This window comes from Ahaetulla prasina, chromosome 1, assembly GCF_028640845.1.
Source record: "Ahaetulla prasina isolate Xishuangbanna chromosome 1, ASM2864084v1, whole genome shotgun sequence".
In the NCBI taxonomy this organism is placed as follows: domain Eukaryota; kingdom Metazoa; phylum Chordata; class Lepidosauria; order Squamata; family Colubridae; genus Ahaetulla; species Ahaetulla prasina.
In genome coordinates this window covers 58,279,523-58,298,761 of record NC_080539.1, presented here as the reverse complement: position 1 = coordinate 58,298,761, position 19,239 = coordinate 58,279,523, and the positions used below count along the sequence as shown (strand labels likewise).

General features: G+C 44.1%; 1 protein-coding gene across 1 annotated transcript in view; it reads left to right on the top strand.

The window, feature by feature from the left end:
• USH2A (usherin) overlaps window positions 1-19,239 on the top strand; it is a 587,033-nt gene that overhangs the window by 415,931 nt on the left and 151,863 nt on the right. The window contains exon 46 of the mRNA XM_058169610.1: window positions 10,587-10,699. Within this exon, the coding sequence (XP_058025593.1) occupies window positions 10,587-10,699 (113 nt within the window). The remainder of the gene's footprint in view (window positions 1-10,586; window positions 10,700-19,239) is intronic.

Below are 19,239 nucleotides of genomic sequence, written 5' to 3'. Positions count from 1 at the left end.
GGGCTGCTTGGCCTCCGGCCCCGGACTTTTGATCTTCTCGGTGGTCGAGGGCGAGGTCTTTTGACCTCATTGGGCTCTCGGCCGCTGAGTATTGAGCTGGAGGATGATTGAGCAGCGGATGGCGGCGGCCATGCTGGGGTGGTGTGAGGAGATGCCCCAGCCTGTTTCAGCTGTTTTTGGCCGTTTTGGCCGTGTCTGGAGAACTTCGATATGTTGTGAGCTGGGCCACAGGTAACATCAGTGGCGGTATGTTGGGCCGTCGGGCGGTACCCTCATGGGCCTGGACATCGCTGGAGTATCGCCCCCTTCCCTTCCCGCAGTTTGTCTTTTGGCCGTGGCCTGCCGTGCCGCTATTACCATTCAGCGGCATGTTTTCTCGGTCGCTCTCTCCATCAGTAACTGATAGGCGGCCCGGCCTGGACATTTTTAACAATGGCACGCTGGTCCCATATTGGGCCCAGCGGCATAAACTGCAGTTTAATGGTGGCGGTATTGACGGCATTGACGGCATTGGCAAATGTCGTTCCAATCACCGTACCGCACGGGTTCTGTCCCGTGATGGTGCTTTGCCGGGAATCCAAGTGAGAGACCTTTTTTTATCCGACTGCCGATTTTCCACCTTAGCAGCCGAGGGATCAACCGAGGGAATACTGTCATACCAGCTTCCGAGAGGGAGGTCATTGGATTTGGACTGGACCCCCGGATCCGTTGGTTGTCCTGGACCCTTTGGATTTCTACGGACTATGGCCCATACGGTTGACCGTTTAATATTGGGTCTTGGTGAACTATCGGAACGACTGGAACATCTTTGCCGATTAGGGATGGACACTCTTTCGCCATTTTATTGACTACTCCTCCATGAGATACTCGTCTGCCGAACTATTACGACTGCGAGGTTCCCCCGCCTCGCAGGAATGGCCCTCCAAGTTATCGAGGGCTTACCTTAACGAAGGGTCTTGGGACCCAGAGAGGTGGCATGCAGCCAAGAAGAATTTGTGGGGTTTTTTAAATAGATTTGTAAATAAGGGTTTTTTAAAGGGGGGGAGGGATATGACGGGTGGGGGAAAGAACCCGTCGGGGAGGGATCCAGCCCCTGTGCTGGTTCGCGGCATCAGGGCATCTGGTCTGAAGGCAGGGGGGGAGGGGTTCGTTCCAGGATTAGAGGGTTGTTCCATCTGTACGGTAAGTGGGAGAGGCAGATATGGCGGAGGGGGGGCCATATCGAGTGTTGGGAGCACGTGCTAGCTGCTTGAAAGCGATCACGTGCTCCGGCCCCTCAGTCCCTACCCGTTCCTCGGGCGGCCATGACCCTCAGAGCTTGGATCTTCAGTTGATGTTATGTAATGCCCGGTCCATGGTTAATAAAGCTCCCCTGATTTGTGACCTTATTCAGGGGGAGTCTGCGGACCTTATGGGCATTACGGAGACCTGGCTGGGCCCAGAGGGGGGGTTCCCCTTGTCGAGCTGTGCCCTCCGGGTTTCCGAGCATTTCATCAACCGAGGGCCCAAGGTAGGGGTGGGGGGGGTGGCGGTTGTCATTAAGGAGGCTCTAGAGCTGAGGGAGGCCACTGTTCCTCAGATTGCCGGCTGTGAATCCCTCTATGTGAGGTGGGGTCATAGGAATCAGTACCTGGCTCCTTGCTGCGTGAACACAGCCCTGCCCGAGCTGTTGGAGGTACTTGCCGGTGTGGTGGTTGAGACCCCCAGACTTATGGTTATGGGGGATTTCAACCTGCCATCAGCTGGCTTGTCATCGACTGCAGCTCGGGAGTTCCAGGCTTCCATGATGGCCTTGGACCTGATTCAAGTAAATGATGGCCCTACACACATGGGAGGAGGCACGCTGGATTTAATTTATATCTCTGGACAGTGGTTAAATGATCTGGAATTAGATGACTTAGTAACAGAACCGTTGTCATGGACAGATCATTTTCTCCTTCGCCTAGACCTCCGAACCGCCACCCACCATCGCAGGGAGACGGAACCTAGACGTTGGTTCCATCCCAGGCGCCTGATGGACCCTGAGAGGTTCCTGACGGAGCTTGGGCCAATTCCTGAGGATCTGGCCCACGGCTCGACTGAGGAACTAGTTGCGGCCTGGGAACAGGCCGCAGCTGGGGCCTTGGACTGGGTCGCGCCTTTGCAGCCTCTGACCCGACGCAGGTCTCGTCCAGCCCCTTGGTTCTCCGAGGGGCTGAGGGAGATGAAACGCCGGAGAAGACGCCTAGAGAGCACCTGGAGGTCCAGTCGTTCCGAAGCTGATCGGACACTAGTTAGGTCCTATTCTAGGACCTACCTAGTGGCAATGAGGGAGGCGAGGTGTTCTTATGCCTCCACCCTCATTGCATCAGCAGATAACCACCCGGCCGCCCTGTTTCGGGTGACCCGCTCCCTCCTTCATCAGGAGGTGCTGGATGACCCTTTGCAGGGACGTGCCGAGGAGTTTAGTGGTTATCTATACGATAAAATTGCTCAGCTCCGGGATGGTCTGGACCGAAATTGGGATGATGCAAGCGAGGGAGAGGAGGCACGTCTTGTCAGTCTGTTTGGGATGAGTTTGACCCTGTGGCTCCCGAGGACGTGGACAAGTTGTTGGGGAGGCTTCACGCCACTACATGTTTACTGGACCCGTGTCCTTCCTGGCTAGTACTGGCCACTCAGGAAGTGACACGAGGCTGGCTCCAGGGGATTATCAACGCTTCTTTGTTGGAAGGGGTTTTCCCTGCTGCCTTGAAAGAGGCGGTGGTGAGACCCCTCCTCAAGAAGCCCTCCCTGGACCCAGCTATTTTGGGTAATTATCGTCCGGTCTCCAACCTTCGCTTCGTTGCGAAGGTTGTAGAGAGTGCTGTGGCGCGACAGCTACCCCAATACCTGGATGAAGCCGTCTATCTAGACCCATTCCAGTCCGGCTTCCGACCTGGATACAGCACGGAGACAGCTTTGGTTGCATTGGTGGATGATCTCTGGAGGGCCAGGGACAGGGGTTATTCCTCTGCCCTGGTCCTATTAGACCTCTCAGCGGCTTTTAATACCATCGACCATGGTATCTTGCTGCGCCGGTTGGGGGGATTGGGAGTGGGAGGCACCGTGTATCGGTGGTTCTCCTCCTATCTCTCTGACTGGTCGCAGACGGTGTTGACAGGGGGCAGAGGTCGACCGCGAGGGGCCTCACTTGTGGGGTGCCGCAGGGGTCGATCCTCTCGCCCCTTCTGTTCAACATCTATATGAAGCCGTTGGGTGAGATCATCAGTGGCTTTGGGGTGAGATACCAGCAGTACGCTGATGACACTCAGCTGTACTTTTCCACCCCGGGCCACCCCAATGAAGCTGTTGAAGTGCTGTCCCGGTGTTTGGAAGCCGTATGGGTCTGGATGGGGAGAAACAGGCTCAAGCTTAATCCCTCCAAGACGGAGTGGCTGTGGATGCCGGCACCCCGATTCAGTCAGCTGCAGCCGCGGCTGACTGTTGGAGGCGAGTTATTGGCCCCAAAGGATAGGGTGCACAACTTAGGTGTCGTCCTGGATGAACGGCTGTCGTTTAAAGATCATTTGACGGCCGTCTCCAGCAGGGCCTTCCACCAGGTTCGCCTGGTTCGGCAGTTGCGCTCCTTCCTTGATCGGGATGCCTTGTGCACAGTCACTCATGCACTCGTTACCTCTCGCTTGGATTATTGTAATGCTCTCTATATGGGGCTCCCCTTGAGGTGCACTCGGAGGCTTCAGTTAGTCCAGAATGCAGCTGCGCGGGTGATAGAGGGAGCTTCGCGTAGCTCCCGCATAACACCGCTCCTGCGCAGACTGCACTGGCTACCTGTGGCCTTTCGGGTGCACTTTAAGGTTTTGGTTACTACATTTAAAGCGCTCCATGGCTTAGGGCCTGGGTACTTACGGGACCGCCTGCTGTTACCGCATGCCTCCCACCGACCCGTACGCTCTCACAGAGAGGGACTTCTCAGGGTGCCGTCCGCCAAGCAATGCCAGCTGGCGGCCCCCAGGGGAAGGTCCTTCTCTGTGGGGGCTCCCACACTCTGGAATGAACTTCCCCCGGGTTTACGCCAAATACCTGACCTTCGGACCTTCCGCCGCGAACTGAAGACACATCTTTTTATTTGCGCAGGGCTGGCTTAAATTTTATTGATTTTTAAATTTTCTATTAGTAATTTTAAGGGTTTTTTAGTTTTTATATATTTTAAAGTTTTTTAGGCCAATTATAAAATAAGTTTTTTAATTTGTATTTTAAATTGTATATTGTATTGTCTGTTTTTACTTTGGCTGTACACCGCCCTGAGTCCTTCGGGAGAAGGACGGTATAAAAATCGAATAAATAATAATAATAATAATTAAGGTTCTCCTCACACATACATACTAATCGTTCCCAACTCTAGGGGGCAGTGTTCATCTCTGTTTCTAAGCTGAAGAGCCAGCGCTGTCTGATGACAATTCCATGGTCATATGGCCAGCATGACTAAATGCCGAAGATGCACGGAACACTGTTACCTTCCCACCGAGGTGGTCCCTATTTTTCTATTGCATTTTTACATGCTTTCGAACTACTAGGTTGGCAGAAGCTGGGGCAAGTAACAAGAGCTCACTCTGTTATGCGGCGCTAGGGATTTGAACCATCATACTATTGACCTTTCTGTTCGACAAGCTCAGCATCTTAGCCACTGAGCTACTGCGTCTCCTTATGGAATAATTAAGAATATGTGAAACATATAAATATAGTCAATTAATATTGCTAATACTGCATATATACTATATGTTTGTATCACACATCTCTGTGAATATGTGCTACCACATACTGATAATTGAGTTTTTGCAAATTATTAAAATGTCCAAAGATTTTACACTTTAGTTTGCAGCTTACTAAAAGGAGATACCAAAAGATCTCCTTTGAACAGAGACTGTGTTCCAATGTTAGAATAATTGAAACAATGGAACATATTATTCTATATTGCTGCCTCCATGCAAGTTCTTTTCAAGAATTACTATCTCCATTCTTGATTAAATATCCAGAATATCCTGGTCATTCTGGCTTATTTTATCTTCAGTTGTTATGACCAGATCAATCTGATTTTATTTCTTTGATGACAGTCAAGCACTGTTTTATAGTTTGTACCACACACCATATTTCTTCTAGTGCTTTTGACACATTTTATTTATTTATTTATTTATTTATTTATTTATTTATTTATTTATTTATTTATTTATTTATTTATTTATTTATTTATTTATTTATTTATTATATTTGTATACCGCCCTTCTCCCGAAGGACTCAGGGCTGTTCACAGCCAATAAAAACAACAGAAAACATATAATACATATAAAACAGCTAAAAAAGAATAGAAAACTTATTCAATTGATGGCCTAAAACTTTTAAATACAAATTTAAAACCCCGTTTAAAACCCCTGATTTAAAACCCCAATTTAAAACTATGTTCACGCTAGTCCTGGTCTTCCAAACAACGTCTTCAGCTCGTGAAAGGTCCTGAGGTCGGGGACTTGACGAAGCCCCAGAGGGAGCTCGTTCCAGAGGGTAGGAGCCCCCACAGAGAAGGCCCTCCCCCTGGAGGTCGCCAGCCGACATTGTTTAGCTGACGGTATCTGGAGGAGGCCCTCTCTGTGAGAGCGCACTGGTCGGTGAGAGGCTACTGGTGGCAGTAGGCGGTCCCGTAAATATGGCCCTAAGTCATGGAGCGCTTTAAAGGTGATAACAAGTACCTTGAAGTTAACCCGGAAGACCACCGGGAGCCAGTGCAGACTGCGCAGGAGGGGTGTTACACGGGAGCCACAAGGTGGTTCACCCGCGCAGCCGCATTCTGGACCAGTTGGAGTCTCCGGGTACCCTTCAAGGGGAGCCCCATGTAGAGAGCATTGCAGTAGTCCAGGCAGGATGTAACAAGGGCATGAGCGACCATGCATAAGGAAGCCCGATCCAGAAAGGGGCGTAACTGGTGTATCAGGCGAACCTGGCGAACCTGGTGACAGCCATCATATGATCTTCTAAAGACAGCCGTACATCCAGGAGGACGCCCAGATTGCAAGCCATTTCCGTGGGGGCCAATAGCTCGCCCCCAATGGTCAGCAATAGAATTAGCTGACTGTACCGGGCCGCCGGCATCCACAGCCACTCGGTCTTGGTGGGATTGAGTCTGAGTCTGTTCCTCCCCATCCAGACCCGTATGGCCTCCAGGCACTGGGACATCACTTCAACAGCCTCGTTGGGGTGGTTAGGGGTGGAAATATAGAGCTGAGTATCATCAGCGTATAGATGACAACTCACCCCAAGACCACGGATGATCTCACCCAGCGGCTTCATATAGATGTTGAATAGAAGAGGCGAGAGAACCGACCCTTGCGGCACCCCACATAAGAGGCGCCTTGGGGCCGATCTCTGCCTTCCTGTCAACACCGTCTGTGACCGGTCGAAGAGGTAGGAGGAGAACCACCGATGAACAGTGCCCCCCACTCCAAGTCCCCCGAGCCGGCGCAGCAGGATACCATGGTCAATGGTATCAAAAGCCGCTGAGAGATCTAATAGGACCAGGAAAGAGGAACAACTTCTGTCCCGAGCCCTCAAGAGATCATCAACCAACGCAACCAAGGCTGTTTCCGTGCTGTAACCAGAATTTTGGAGCAATTATAGTTTTCCTTCTTTATCCTAATTAATTGTGATTTTCATGTTTTATCAGCTGGTTTAAGATCCGATAAAGATTGAGTGAGTGAAATATATATACCTATATGTGTATGTATGTATGTATGTATGTATGTATGTAGGTAGGTAGGTAGGTAGGTAGGTATTGGCATATTTGGGTCTTTTCCCGTGTAAGGTTGAGAGTATCTTGGCAATGTTTCAATGAGGTCTCACTCGTCATCTTCAGGCTGGTGGGCACAGGTTCGTGTTTGTGCGAGCAAAGATATATATATATATATATGTTTTCTGAAGCACGAAGCTGAAGCTTGAAGATGACGAATAAGACTTCATCGAAACGTCGCCAAGACACTTCCAATTTTACGCAGGAGAAAACCCGAATAACCAAAGACAGACAGACATATATACATACATACATACATACATACATACATACATACATACATATACATGTACATATACATATACATATATATATATATATATGGGATGAAGTATCTTTAACAATCTCTTATGTTCAGAAAATAAATTGAAAATGCTACTAAAAATTAAAACAAATCAGTTTAATATTAAAAAAATAAACCTGTATTATGAATAAATGCAAATACATTAATGCCTCAAACTACATGAATGTGGGACAAATTTGTTTTATTTGTATTGCAATTTCGTTAATTTCTATTTCCTGAATCAGAAAGGAAAATGCAATCAGACATCAATATTCTATTTTGTTTTAAATTATTAGAAAAAAATGCACTAATGAAAGATTAATAGATATATCTGCCATCTTGGATAAATATGCACAAAGGTGTACTGATAAAGCTACCAAAGGCATTTATTAGCAACAGTGTATAAAAATATATACATTAAAAGGACTATGTAAATACATGTACATGGGTGGATGCATATATATATAGTCCCTCTTTTAAAATTACCAGGGTTAAATTTCCTTTCCTCCTGTGATGCTGAACTTATATATATTACAGGGATCCAACTCCTACTGATTAAAACAAAATAGCAATTGTTTTAGAAACATCAGGCATGAATAAAACATGAACTACCAGAAATAATGACATTACATTGGTAGCCTTTTATCATGTTCCCCTACCTCCCCTTCTCCTCTGGAATAGGATGATTTTAGCCAAGAAATCCCAGTCTTTTAAAAATACAATTAATATTTAAACCCTTTGGGTTTTTTTCTCATTCTCCTTCTCTTTAGGCTTCCTCAAAAATTTGCAGGTTTTATGAATATTTGTGGAGGAAAGGCATACAAATACATTTCTATAATGGGTTTGATTTCAGTTGTTCAAAATGCTGCTTTAATTGCAACTTTCCTATTTTGTTTTGTCTCACTCAGACACTGGCTTTCTTTGAATGATGTATTGGGGGCCCGTAACAGTAATCTTGTATACTTTGCCCTACGATTTGCATCCATTTGCAACATGCAATAAATAAACGTCACACAAAGGCACACGATAACAGATTTTCACATTCCTGCCCCTTTTAGTAAAAAAAAACCCAACCCCACTCCCTATGAATATACATATAACTTTCCAGTTTCCATATGGATACATACTTGTCTTTCTTCTACCATAAATTCCAAGAACTTTTAATAGTTTTTAGACCTCAGGATTTATTATTGATGCCTTACATATTAATCAGCAAGGTGTTTTTTTTTAAGCTTCTCATATTTCAGGATTTGTGCCAATGTCTGTAGCACTGAAATATCAGGGAAAATCCAAAAATTTAATTGTTCGTTTGCTTCCCCTCCACCTTTTTTTTTGGCCTTTCATATTACATTTCCTATCAAATCTTCAACTTCCTAAAGTTATAATTAAATGGGTGTCTGTCTTGGTTTTTGATGTCATGTGTAAGACATCTGTCAATTTGTACTCAGGGTATATTGAATGACCTTTTTTTGTTATTGTTGATGCAAAGGTGACATTATTAGTCTTTCTTTAGATCTATTTAAAGCACTAAAAACTCAGGAAGTCATATTTTGACTTTCATCTTCAGAGTTCATCAAACATTAATATGTTGCTACAAAGGTTCATTATTTCTATTTTGGGACAGGAGAGGAAAGAAAGCTGATAGACTTACAAAGGTGAAATGGCAACATTCTGGGTGTCCCTATCCCAGACTTATTAATTTACGTCTATTATTACTATTTTTGTAACTCACATTGAAAAACATACCATATCCTCATCTTGGGTGGATTGATAATGAACCATGTTTGCAAAAGACAACTCTGAGAGGAGGTTAAACTCCCTCCTTGAAAAGAATGGAAATCCTCCATGTATGTGAAAAGATGAGGAACACTCGCATCATTCTCAATACAGTTAGGTTAGGTTATAACAATTTAAATGGTTTCTAGCCAGTCCTGTGGCTCAAGTCTATCGTTCTGTGATGAATACTAGCTTAATCATGGGATAATTTAGCTAAAGAAATCCTATACTTTTCAATGAAGTTTAAATACAAATAAATTTAAATGGCATGCATTACTTTGCCTAGATACTGTATTGCAGGAGTCTCCAACCTTGGCAACTTTAAGCCTGGTGGCCTTCAACTCGCAGAATCCCCCAGCCAGCAAAGCTGGTTGGGGAATTCTAGGAGTTGAAGTTCATCAGGCTTAAAGCTGTCAAGGTTGGAGACCCCTGCTGTATTGCACTAACATTGTTTCCCTAATATAATAACAAACTTAAGGTAAACCACTCCAAACTCGATTGCAGAAAATACAACTTCAACAACAGAGTGGTCAATGCCTGGAATGCACTACCTGACTCTGTAGTTTCATCCCCTAACCCCTATAACTTTAACCTTAGACTGTCTACTGTTCCCCTCACCCCATTTCTAAGAGGTCTGTAACAGGGGTGGGTACCACTTACCTTTACCGTTCGCAACGGGAGCATGCACTTGTATGTGCTTTGCCCATGTGTGCACATTTCTGTGCATACGTAGATCACCCATGTGATATCATGACAGGTGGGTGGAGCCTCCCGCCGGTTTTACTATCAGTTCTATAGAACCGGACTGAACTGGGAGCAACCCACCACTGTTCTGTAAGGGTCATGCATAAGCGCACCAACGTGTCTACCGTCCCTGTCCTACTGTCCCCATTTATTTGTATCCATTTCCTGTATTCATAATCATGTTTATACTTATATTTGTTATCTTATACATGCTTGACAAATAAAAATAAATAATAATAATAATATATCTCAGTGGCCTGACTGGCATCAGATGCGATGGGTTATCAGTGTCAAACTTCTGAAGAGGGAATACTATTTGAATAAGATAATTATCAAAATTTTCATTTTGTGATTTTCTTGATGCCTTGTGTTGAGCTTCATGCTAGTTGAGTAAGTACTTGAACCTGTTCATTTATAAAGCAGTAAAGAGCTCTATTCCTGGCTAGCTGGCACCTGGTTTTATATAGGCCTGTTCCATTTTGCTATTAGGGAGATGCCCAACTGATTAAACTACAGCTCACTGGCACGTACTGAGGTGTAATGTGTAGATAGGTATTCCTTAAAATGGTTCGTTTTTGGGGGGGGGGAATCATTAGCATAATCTTTTGCTGTGAAGTGCTTTTGTTGGAAATTTTAAAAAAGTATTTATTCTGAGATGTTCCTATAATTCCAAAGGCTAACCATTGCTGATTAATTTTTTTTTTCATTTACAGGTTTTGTCCATTTTCCTGATTTTATTAGTTTTGGTCAAAAAGGTTGAATGTAATATATTTATTAATGCTATTACATGAAACGATATTATAAAAATGCTGTGATATTATAAAAAAATAAAAATGCATTGTTTCCCTTTTGTGCTGCCCATTCAAAATGATTTCCCTTCTTACCATTACATTCAATTTAGCTTTGCTACTCCTTTGATTTCAAATTTTGAATAAAGAAAAGTACCCATTTTGATACTTCCTGTTCTAGGTTGAATCCTGCAGGAGGAATGTTTGTGTGAGAAGTAATGGAACCCAAATTAGAACTGCAGAAGATGTGCCTAAAGACTTATTGCCACCATGGATCTATGTCCTTGGTTCAAGGTATTAAAATGTACTTGTCTTGTTTTCTACCTTAAATCATAAAAATCAGTGCTGCTAAAAGTAATTATACTGGCAGAAATTGGGCTATAAGATAAATGCTTATTTCCATATGAATCTAAGAAGGAAGGTTACAATGTGTATGTTTGTCTGTCTGTCTGCCTATTTTGCATCTTGTCTTTCACATTAGATTTCATTTTCATCCAACATGTGGCAGTTATATTTTGGTACTTCATTTCCCCCTGTAAAGAAACTCGTCCTGAAGCTGCCTGTATGTTAAATGTATGCATTACCATTCTTCTGTGTCTCTACTTTATACAGAAACAATTTCAAATCTCACATAGTGTTTAGTTTGGCAAGAAGGCCATGAATTCATCAGCCTGGAGATACTGGAAGAAAAGGAGAAGTATTACAGGCATTACTGGTGAACATAGGAAGGATTCCCAAAGCCATATATATATATATATTTCTGAGGTTTTTGCGGGTGTTTGTATGTAGGTCTTTGGTTATTCGGGTTTTCTCCCGTGTAAAATTGGAAGTGTCTTGGCGACGTTTCGATGAAGTCTCATTCGTCATCTTCAGGCTTCAGCTTCGTGCTTCTGGGAGCAATGCACGAAGCTGAAGCCTGAAGATGACGAATGAGACTTGTCGAAACGTTGCCAAGGCACTTCCAATTGATTTAATTCTATCGTGAAGCAGGTTCTCTGACTTTGTGGCAAATATTGAGTAAGAGGAATCATCAGTTTATGTATCCAACGTGCCATTATTTTCTTTTTCAAATGGGAAACTGATCAGACTTAGACATTAAAGGAAGTAAAGTCAACCTTTCGCATGTCTTTCTCCTCTCTATTACATTCCACTCCTCCTATTAAATCACTATGACGAGGAAGGATCCTCGATTCCTTTTTCTCCCTGCTTTGCTCTGCTCTTGACTTTGGCTTAGACTGGGATTTTGTGGTTACTCCCACTTTATTAGCCTGATTAGAATAATAATTCATAATATTAAAAATATTTTAAATATTTTAAAATAAGTGTAAAAGAAATTAAGCTATTTATCTATATGCACATACCATAGAAGATATGGTTCTATATTTTTCTTCCATTATTATGGGAATTTCTTTTTCATAGTGACAGATGTAATCATTCTTTTTCTAAAAGGATCCATGAGTGCCAACATTTGCAATAGAGATTATACAGCCATTGCCAAAGATGTATCAAAATTATTGCAACAATAATAAGTCTCTTGCATGTAAGTTGTTAATAAGATGTTATTACACTACTGGCAGAACCTGGCACTTGGTCTCCTTCTTCAAGAAAGAGAAACATTATTTTAAATAACAACTTTTTAACATCTAAATCTTTGGAAATATGCATACAGGATATATTTACTACAAAAATCTTCTAAGAAACCTTCAGTTTGTCTTTGTTTTATTTCAGTTTTTACATTTGCTCTTAAAAATTATAATTGCAAAGATTGCAGTTATAATAAACATATACAAACACACAGACACACACATGTAGTTATGCATGTCTTTGAGATGGTACTTGCTAAGATATCAAAACACGCAAATATAAAACAGTCAGAAATCCTTTCCTGTTTGATCATCTGTTCAGTAGAATGGGCCTTTTTTCATTGCCTCCCCTTACATGTCATATTATCATCAGCTGTTCTCATGTCCTAAGAGAATACTAACTACTGATCGATTGCCTGGACATGTCTGACTGTGGCCTACATATGCCCCAGGTAGTTCATTTATTTGCCACGGTGGATTTGCTAGAGTGGAATTTAATCAATAGTTAATTCATTAATTCTGGTCCTCAAGAATGTAAGGCCTTGTGCTGTAAAAAAAAAAAGTAGCTAGCTGGCTGGCTGGTTTTAACTGTGATTGAAATGTGACAATCACTGCAGTTGACAGCTTCAGCAAGTACTGGCATGCATATGAATTTTCCACTTCGTCCTCTGTTAAGGAAACAAATTCAAGAAGAAAATAGCAGATTGAATAAATAGGAAGATATTGTAATCAGTATCTGCCAATGAAGATATTATTTGGTTTCTAGCAGACTTCTATAAGCAGCACAGGCATATTCCACAAATTTTTGTATCAGTTCTTCAACAAATTGACTTTGCTTTTTAGAAATTCCTTAACAGCTCAAACCTTTATCTGGGATCCGAAAAGGGGTTGCCACTTTAGGGGAATACTATAGAACCATTCAAAAATAATTGCACTCACTAAATTTTATGTAGGCCTAACAGATTGCATATCAGATCTGTTACAACAGAAATGTTTAGTTTCCCCTATTAGGCTAGCAATTATCTGGTGTCAAAATGTTCTTGTGGGCACGGCTATTATCAGTTGGTGTTTGTTAAAATGCATTCACTGGCTGAGAGATAGGCATCCAGTTCAGACACTCAGTTATATCTGGAGCTATATCTGGAGCACCTTCACACCTCTTTAGGTGAAGTAAAAGGAAATGGCAAATGGTAAATAAAATGTCAATTTGCAAAAAGTGGAAGATGTTACTTGTAATTTTTTTAGACCAATATGTAAGATCCAATTTGGCGTAGTGGTTAAGGCATTAGTCTAGAAAAAGGAGGCCAGTCCAAAGGTCAGAAACACACTCTCTACCTCGTCCTCTCCCTCCCTATCCCCCTCTCTCTCTCCTCCCCCCTCTGTTTTTGCAGGGTCTTTTTGAGGCAAACTCTAGGAGTCAACACTGACTTGAAGGCACCAAAAAGAAAAAAGGAAGGAAGGAAGGAAGGAGGGAGGGAGGGAGGGAGGGAGGGAGGGAGGGAGGAAGGAAGGAAGGAAAAGAAAAAACAAACCCAATCTTGAAATTACGATTTATACTGATATTGATATTATACTATGACTATCATTAAGTGTAAGTGTTGTACCTTGTTGAAGATATCTTTTCTTTATGTACACTGAGAACATATGCACCAAGACAAATTCCTTGTGTGTCCAATCACACTTGGCCAATAAAAAATATATATTCTATTCTAAATTAGGCTATTTTGGTGTTGTAGTATTCTAAAGGAATGAAAATGAATTCCTCCTTTACTCCCATTTAGCTGGGAATCTAAGAGGTCCTTTTACATTTGCTAAGAAAACAACAGTAGAAGACCTTGAAAACAAGGTGAGACAGGGAAAGTGGGCGCACAAAGGCATAAATTGTCTTGTAACACCCTTTGATTGCCTACATAAAGACATGATATTGAGGAGGAAGAGAAGGGAGACAGGCAGTCCTGCCCACTTGTCATCTTCCCCATTTAGAGAATTTACAGGACTTAGAAGCTGACTTAAGAAAACTACAAGTCCTAAGCATAATTACCTAGAAGGAAGAACAAAATGAATTCCTCCCTCCCATTTATTTGGGAATCTAAGAGTGATTTTTTTTTTGTCACAACAGTATACACAAGCATCAACATAAAACAACAACACATCATATAAGCATATATATAAGCAAAAGTATGCAATAACTATATTAATTTGATATAATGAAAGGAAACAATAGGACAGGAATGGTAGGCACTTTTGTGCTCTTATGCACGCCCCTTATAGTCCTTTAGGAATGGGGTGAGGTCAATAGTAGACAGTTTTTGGTTGAAGTTTTTGGGATTTTGAATTCAACAAGATTTAACCATATGACACAAAATCACATGCATATGTTTCCTTTGACTGCAATCCAGCACAGACCATCTATTAGTTAGTTTCCTTGTTGCAGAGAAACCAGAAAGCAAGGCCTCAAAACTGCTTTCCTATTTTCAACCTGATTTATGCACATTTGCACAGTAATTTGAGCACAACAGATCCTTTACCAGCATAACAGAAGATTCCTCATACCTCCCTCCATAGAAAGTCAATTCAGTGTGAGTTCCTGCAGACCACACATTTATAGATTTATGCTTGTTGAGGTCAGATTTCCCTCATGTCATTCTGAATGGGAAAGAGAGAGTAGTGGTCTGTGAGTTTATATTCAAAAGTGAAAATAATTCATTTTATAAAGGGTACCATATTTTACAAGTAACAAACTTGTAAAGGTGTTAATTCAATTTAATGGCATGCTTTTTCCTGACCCTGCCCTTTTTTTGAGTTTGGCCTCTGCAAGTAAAAATATATATTTATATATGTGTATATGGACACAAATGAATATGCTGATATATCACATGCATGGAGAGGAGCAGGGAAAAGAAAAGATTTCTAGGATTGAGTTTAGTGGGACTCTGAATGTCCCATTGTCAAGGTAAGGAAACTGGGCAATACATGATTATTTTGTTTCAGTTTTCAGTTTAATCTTTCTTTGGGTAGATCATCTTAAATCCAGGATTGTTTTCCTTCTGGGAAATGCATCATTCAGAAAATCACATAAATACTTTCAACATTCATCTGTTATTAATGATTTACTGTTTCCTTAAGTGAATCAAGAAGTAGAGGAAAGTAGATTTATTTGTAAATCCAAATGTCAAAACACATCTGTGTTAAATGTATAACATGCAACTGACATGTGCATATATATTGAAACTATTTGCTCAAACTAAATTTCATTTAAAATATGCATACAAAGTTCTGATCTGTTCCCCATCTTCTCCATTCTCCTGGTGAATATTCAAAAGATCATACATTTTGTAATGTATTTTGAACTTTGAGAGGGAATTTTGGGCGGGAAAATTGCACGTTGCTGATTGGTTGAAGCATCAACCAAAAGAGTATTTAAAGAGGGGTTTTTGCCGATTGTGCCTGCTGGGGTCACAATAAACTAAAGAGCTGTTGTCACTCACTGGTCTCCTGCCTCTTCATTGCCCGAACTTAACATTGGCGACAAAGGTGGGATGTTGAGGCAGTGAGATTGTAAAAAGAGCTGACGGAACCAGGAATTCGAAAACCCAGCCAGTTCTCGAAGGCAGAAAATAGCGATGTCCAGCTACACGCCGTCAGTGCCATTTGACCCAGCAAAGGAGAAATGGGGGTCGTACATGGCTCGCTTCGAGTGTTTCCTCGAAGCAAACGAACTACAGGGAGTCTCGGACAATCGGAAGCGAGCATACTTCCTGAGCCACTGCGGTCCAGAGGTCTTCGATACGGCGGAGTCACTCTCAGAGCCAACGCCGGTACAATTGGTACCGTGGCAGACACTACAAACAACACTTCGAGCGCACTACGCACCGGTACCCTCAAAGTTCGTCCAACGGTTCGAATTGAGGCAACGGGTACAGCGAGAAGGCGAATCAATAAGCGTGTACATGGCCGCGTTGAGGAAAGCCGCAAACCACTGTGAGTACAGAGATTTGGAGGATTCCTTACTCAAACAGCTCATTTGTGGGGTCAGGGACATCAGACTACAAAGGCGGCTGCTGTCTAAAAGCAACCTGACTTTAGCGATAGCCCTGGACGAAGCCAGAGCTCATGAGATGTCCACCAAGGCGGCGGAGACCTTGCAAAAGCCAAACGCGCAGGGTGCCAGGACAAAAACTACACCGGTCCACAGCGAGGAAGTCCAGGCCGAATCGGAAGGTGAGGAAGAGGAAGAGGTGTTCCACACCGGGAGGCTGGAGAGAGGTGACCGGGATGAATGTGTGAGTTGTGGGGGGCAACACCAACGGCAAAACTGCAGATTCAAGGACGCGGTTTGTCGGCGGTGTGAAAAAAAAGGACACATAGCTCGGGCCTGCCGAGCCCCCCAACCTTCCCGCCAAAAATTCAAACCGACCAATCAGAGCGCGGGAGCAGCGAAGCGGCCCGGGATTGGTCCATTTAAAAAGGGCGCGAAGTTAAACCAGACCACTGTGAGAGTGGGCCATGCATCGACACGACTAGAGAAGAAAATATTTACCCAAGTCTACATTGAAGGGGTGCAGTGCCCAATGGAAGTAGACACTGGGTCATCAATCACAATTATGTCCTGGGACACCATCGTGAGAGACTTGCCAGCCATTGCAAAATGTCAGCTACAAACCCAGAAACTGAGAGTGCAGGACTACCAAGGGAATCGGATCCCTGTTCGAGGAGTCACATCCGTCCAAGTCAAATATGGACAATTCAAAAAGACCCTGCCAATCACCATAGTAAACGGAACTCTACCGAGCTTGCTAGGGCTGGACTGGTTCCGAGCTTTGGGCATGGGAGTGACCGGGGTCCACAGGAGCGACGTCATCCTCAGAGACGAACTACTGAAGGAGTTCGAGGATGTTTTCAAGGATTGCCTGGGCAAGTACCCCTATTTCTTTCAACCTTGACCCCCAAGTTGCCCCCATCCAGTTAAAGGCTAGGAGGGTTCCATTCGCCCTTAAGCCCAAAATTGACCGAGAATTAGACAAGCTAGTAAGCCAGGGAATACTAGTCCCCGTCGATCATGCAAAATGGGAGACACCCATAGTAACCCCAGTCAAACCGGACGGATCGGTCCGGATTTGCGCTGACTACAAAGCAACGCTTAACAAAGCATTGCAGAAAAGTGCATACCCTGTTCCAGTGGTGCAACATTTGCTACACTCATTAGGGCAAGGGCAGGTCTTCGCCAAACTCGATTTGGCCCAAGCCTACCAGCAGTTACCTGTAGATGGCAGCACAGCTGAGGCGCAGACAATTGTCACGCACCGCGGGGCTTTCAAATGTACGCGACTCCAGTTCGGAGTTAGCATGGCCCCAGGGCTTTTCCAGAACCTAATGGAGCGATTATTACAGGGCCTGCCAGGAGTGGTACCATACTTTGATGATGTATTGGTATCAGCTGAAAACTTAGAGGAACTCAGGGTAAAACTAAGGAAGGTGTTGGGCATTTTTAGGTCTGCTGGGCTTAAAGTTAAGCTCAACAAATGCCACATTGGGGTGAAATCTGTAGAATTCCTAGGATACCGAATAGACAGGAAGGATCCACCCACGGAGAGCAAGGTACGGGCCATTAGAAAGGCCCCAGCCCCCAAAAATAAAACAGAATTACAGGCATTCTTGGGGCTTGTTAATTTTTATGTGGTATTCTTGAAGAATAAAGCAACAGTAGCCGAGCCGCTACATAAGTTGCTAGCAAAGAAAGCTGTGTGGTCCTGGGGCAGAGAAGAGGCTAGGGCATTTGAGGGGGTGAAAAACCTTTTATCCAGCGATAGCCTCCTCATCCAGTACAATGGTACGTTGCCACTAGTGCTAGTTTGCGACGCTTCACCATATGGGGTGGGGGCGGTGCTCAGCCATAGGTTACCGAATGGAACAGAAGCCCCTATAGTGTATTGTTCAGGGACTATGTCCTCTGCGGAAAGGAACTACAGCCAGTTAGATAGGGAAGCGTTGGCCATAGTCTCCGGGGTTAAGAAATTCCACGAATACTTGTTCGGGCGAGATTTCGAGATAGTCACGGACCACAGACCCCTTCTAGGACTCTTAGCGGGTGACCGCCCAACACCCGTGGCACTTTCTCCCAGGCTGACCCGATGGACTATTTTCCTAGCGGCATACTCCTACAAATTGCTCCACCGCCCAGGAAAAGACTTAGGGCATGCGGACGCTCTGAGCAGATGCCCTTTACCAGAGACAATTGAAGACCCCACCCCGGGGACACCCGTCTTGCTAATTGACTCTTTGGACTCTGGCCCAGTCACATCCAAGCAGGTGGCTAGGGCATCTTACAGGGACATTACAATACGGACTGTAATCGGTTGGGTGCAAAGGGGTTGGCCCGCTGGGCCGGGCGAGCGTTTCAAAGACTTTGCGAAAAAACGATCAGAACTGTCGGTTCAAGGGGGGTGTCTGTTATGGGGGGATAGGGTAGTTATCCCAGAAAAATTATGCGAAAATGTGTTGGAACTGTTGCATGTGGGCCACCCAGGGATTGTGAGGATGAAGAGTTTAGCGAGGAGTTATGTATGGTGGCCCTTAATGGATAAGGACATCAGCGACAGGGTAGGGAAATGCCAATCCTGCCAAGAGTCGAGGTCGCTACCCCCTACAGCCCCAGTTAGAGAGTGGGAGAAACCCCAGGGGCCATGGTCCAGGATTCACATAGATTTTGTGGGGCCGTTCCATGGGCAGACCTTTTTAATTGTAGTAGATGCCTACTCAAAATGGTTAGAAATCATCCTCATGAAAAGCACAACGGCCGAAGCAGTAATCACAGTCCTAAGGCATCTATTCGTAACACACGGCCTGCCCGACACCCTAGTCTCTGACAACGGCCCGCAATTCACGGCAAACCAGTTTGAGGGGTATTTAGCGGGAGAGGGCATCAGACATGTCCTCTCGGCGTCTTTCCACCCGGCGACGAACGGACTTGCAGAACGTTTCGTTCGGAGCACCAAGGAAGCACTATCTAGGATAAGTCCAGGCGACTGGCAAACGAAAATAGGCACTTTCCTGGCCGTCCAACATAGGATCCCTTGTGTAACAACTGGCCGCAGCCCAGCAGAACTCTTAATGGGCAGGAAACTCAGGTGCCCACTAGACCGACTAAACCCAACTTATACCCCAGACGGGTACAAGGGTATTCAAGGAAAAACCAAGAACATGACAGTGGGTGACCCAGTATGGGCACACAACTATAGCGAGGGCCCAACA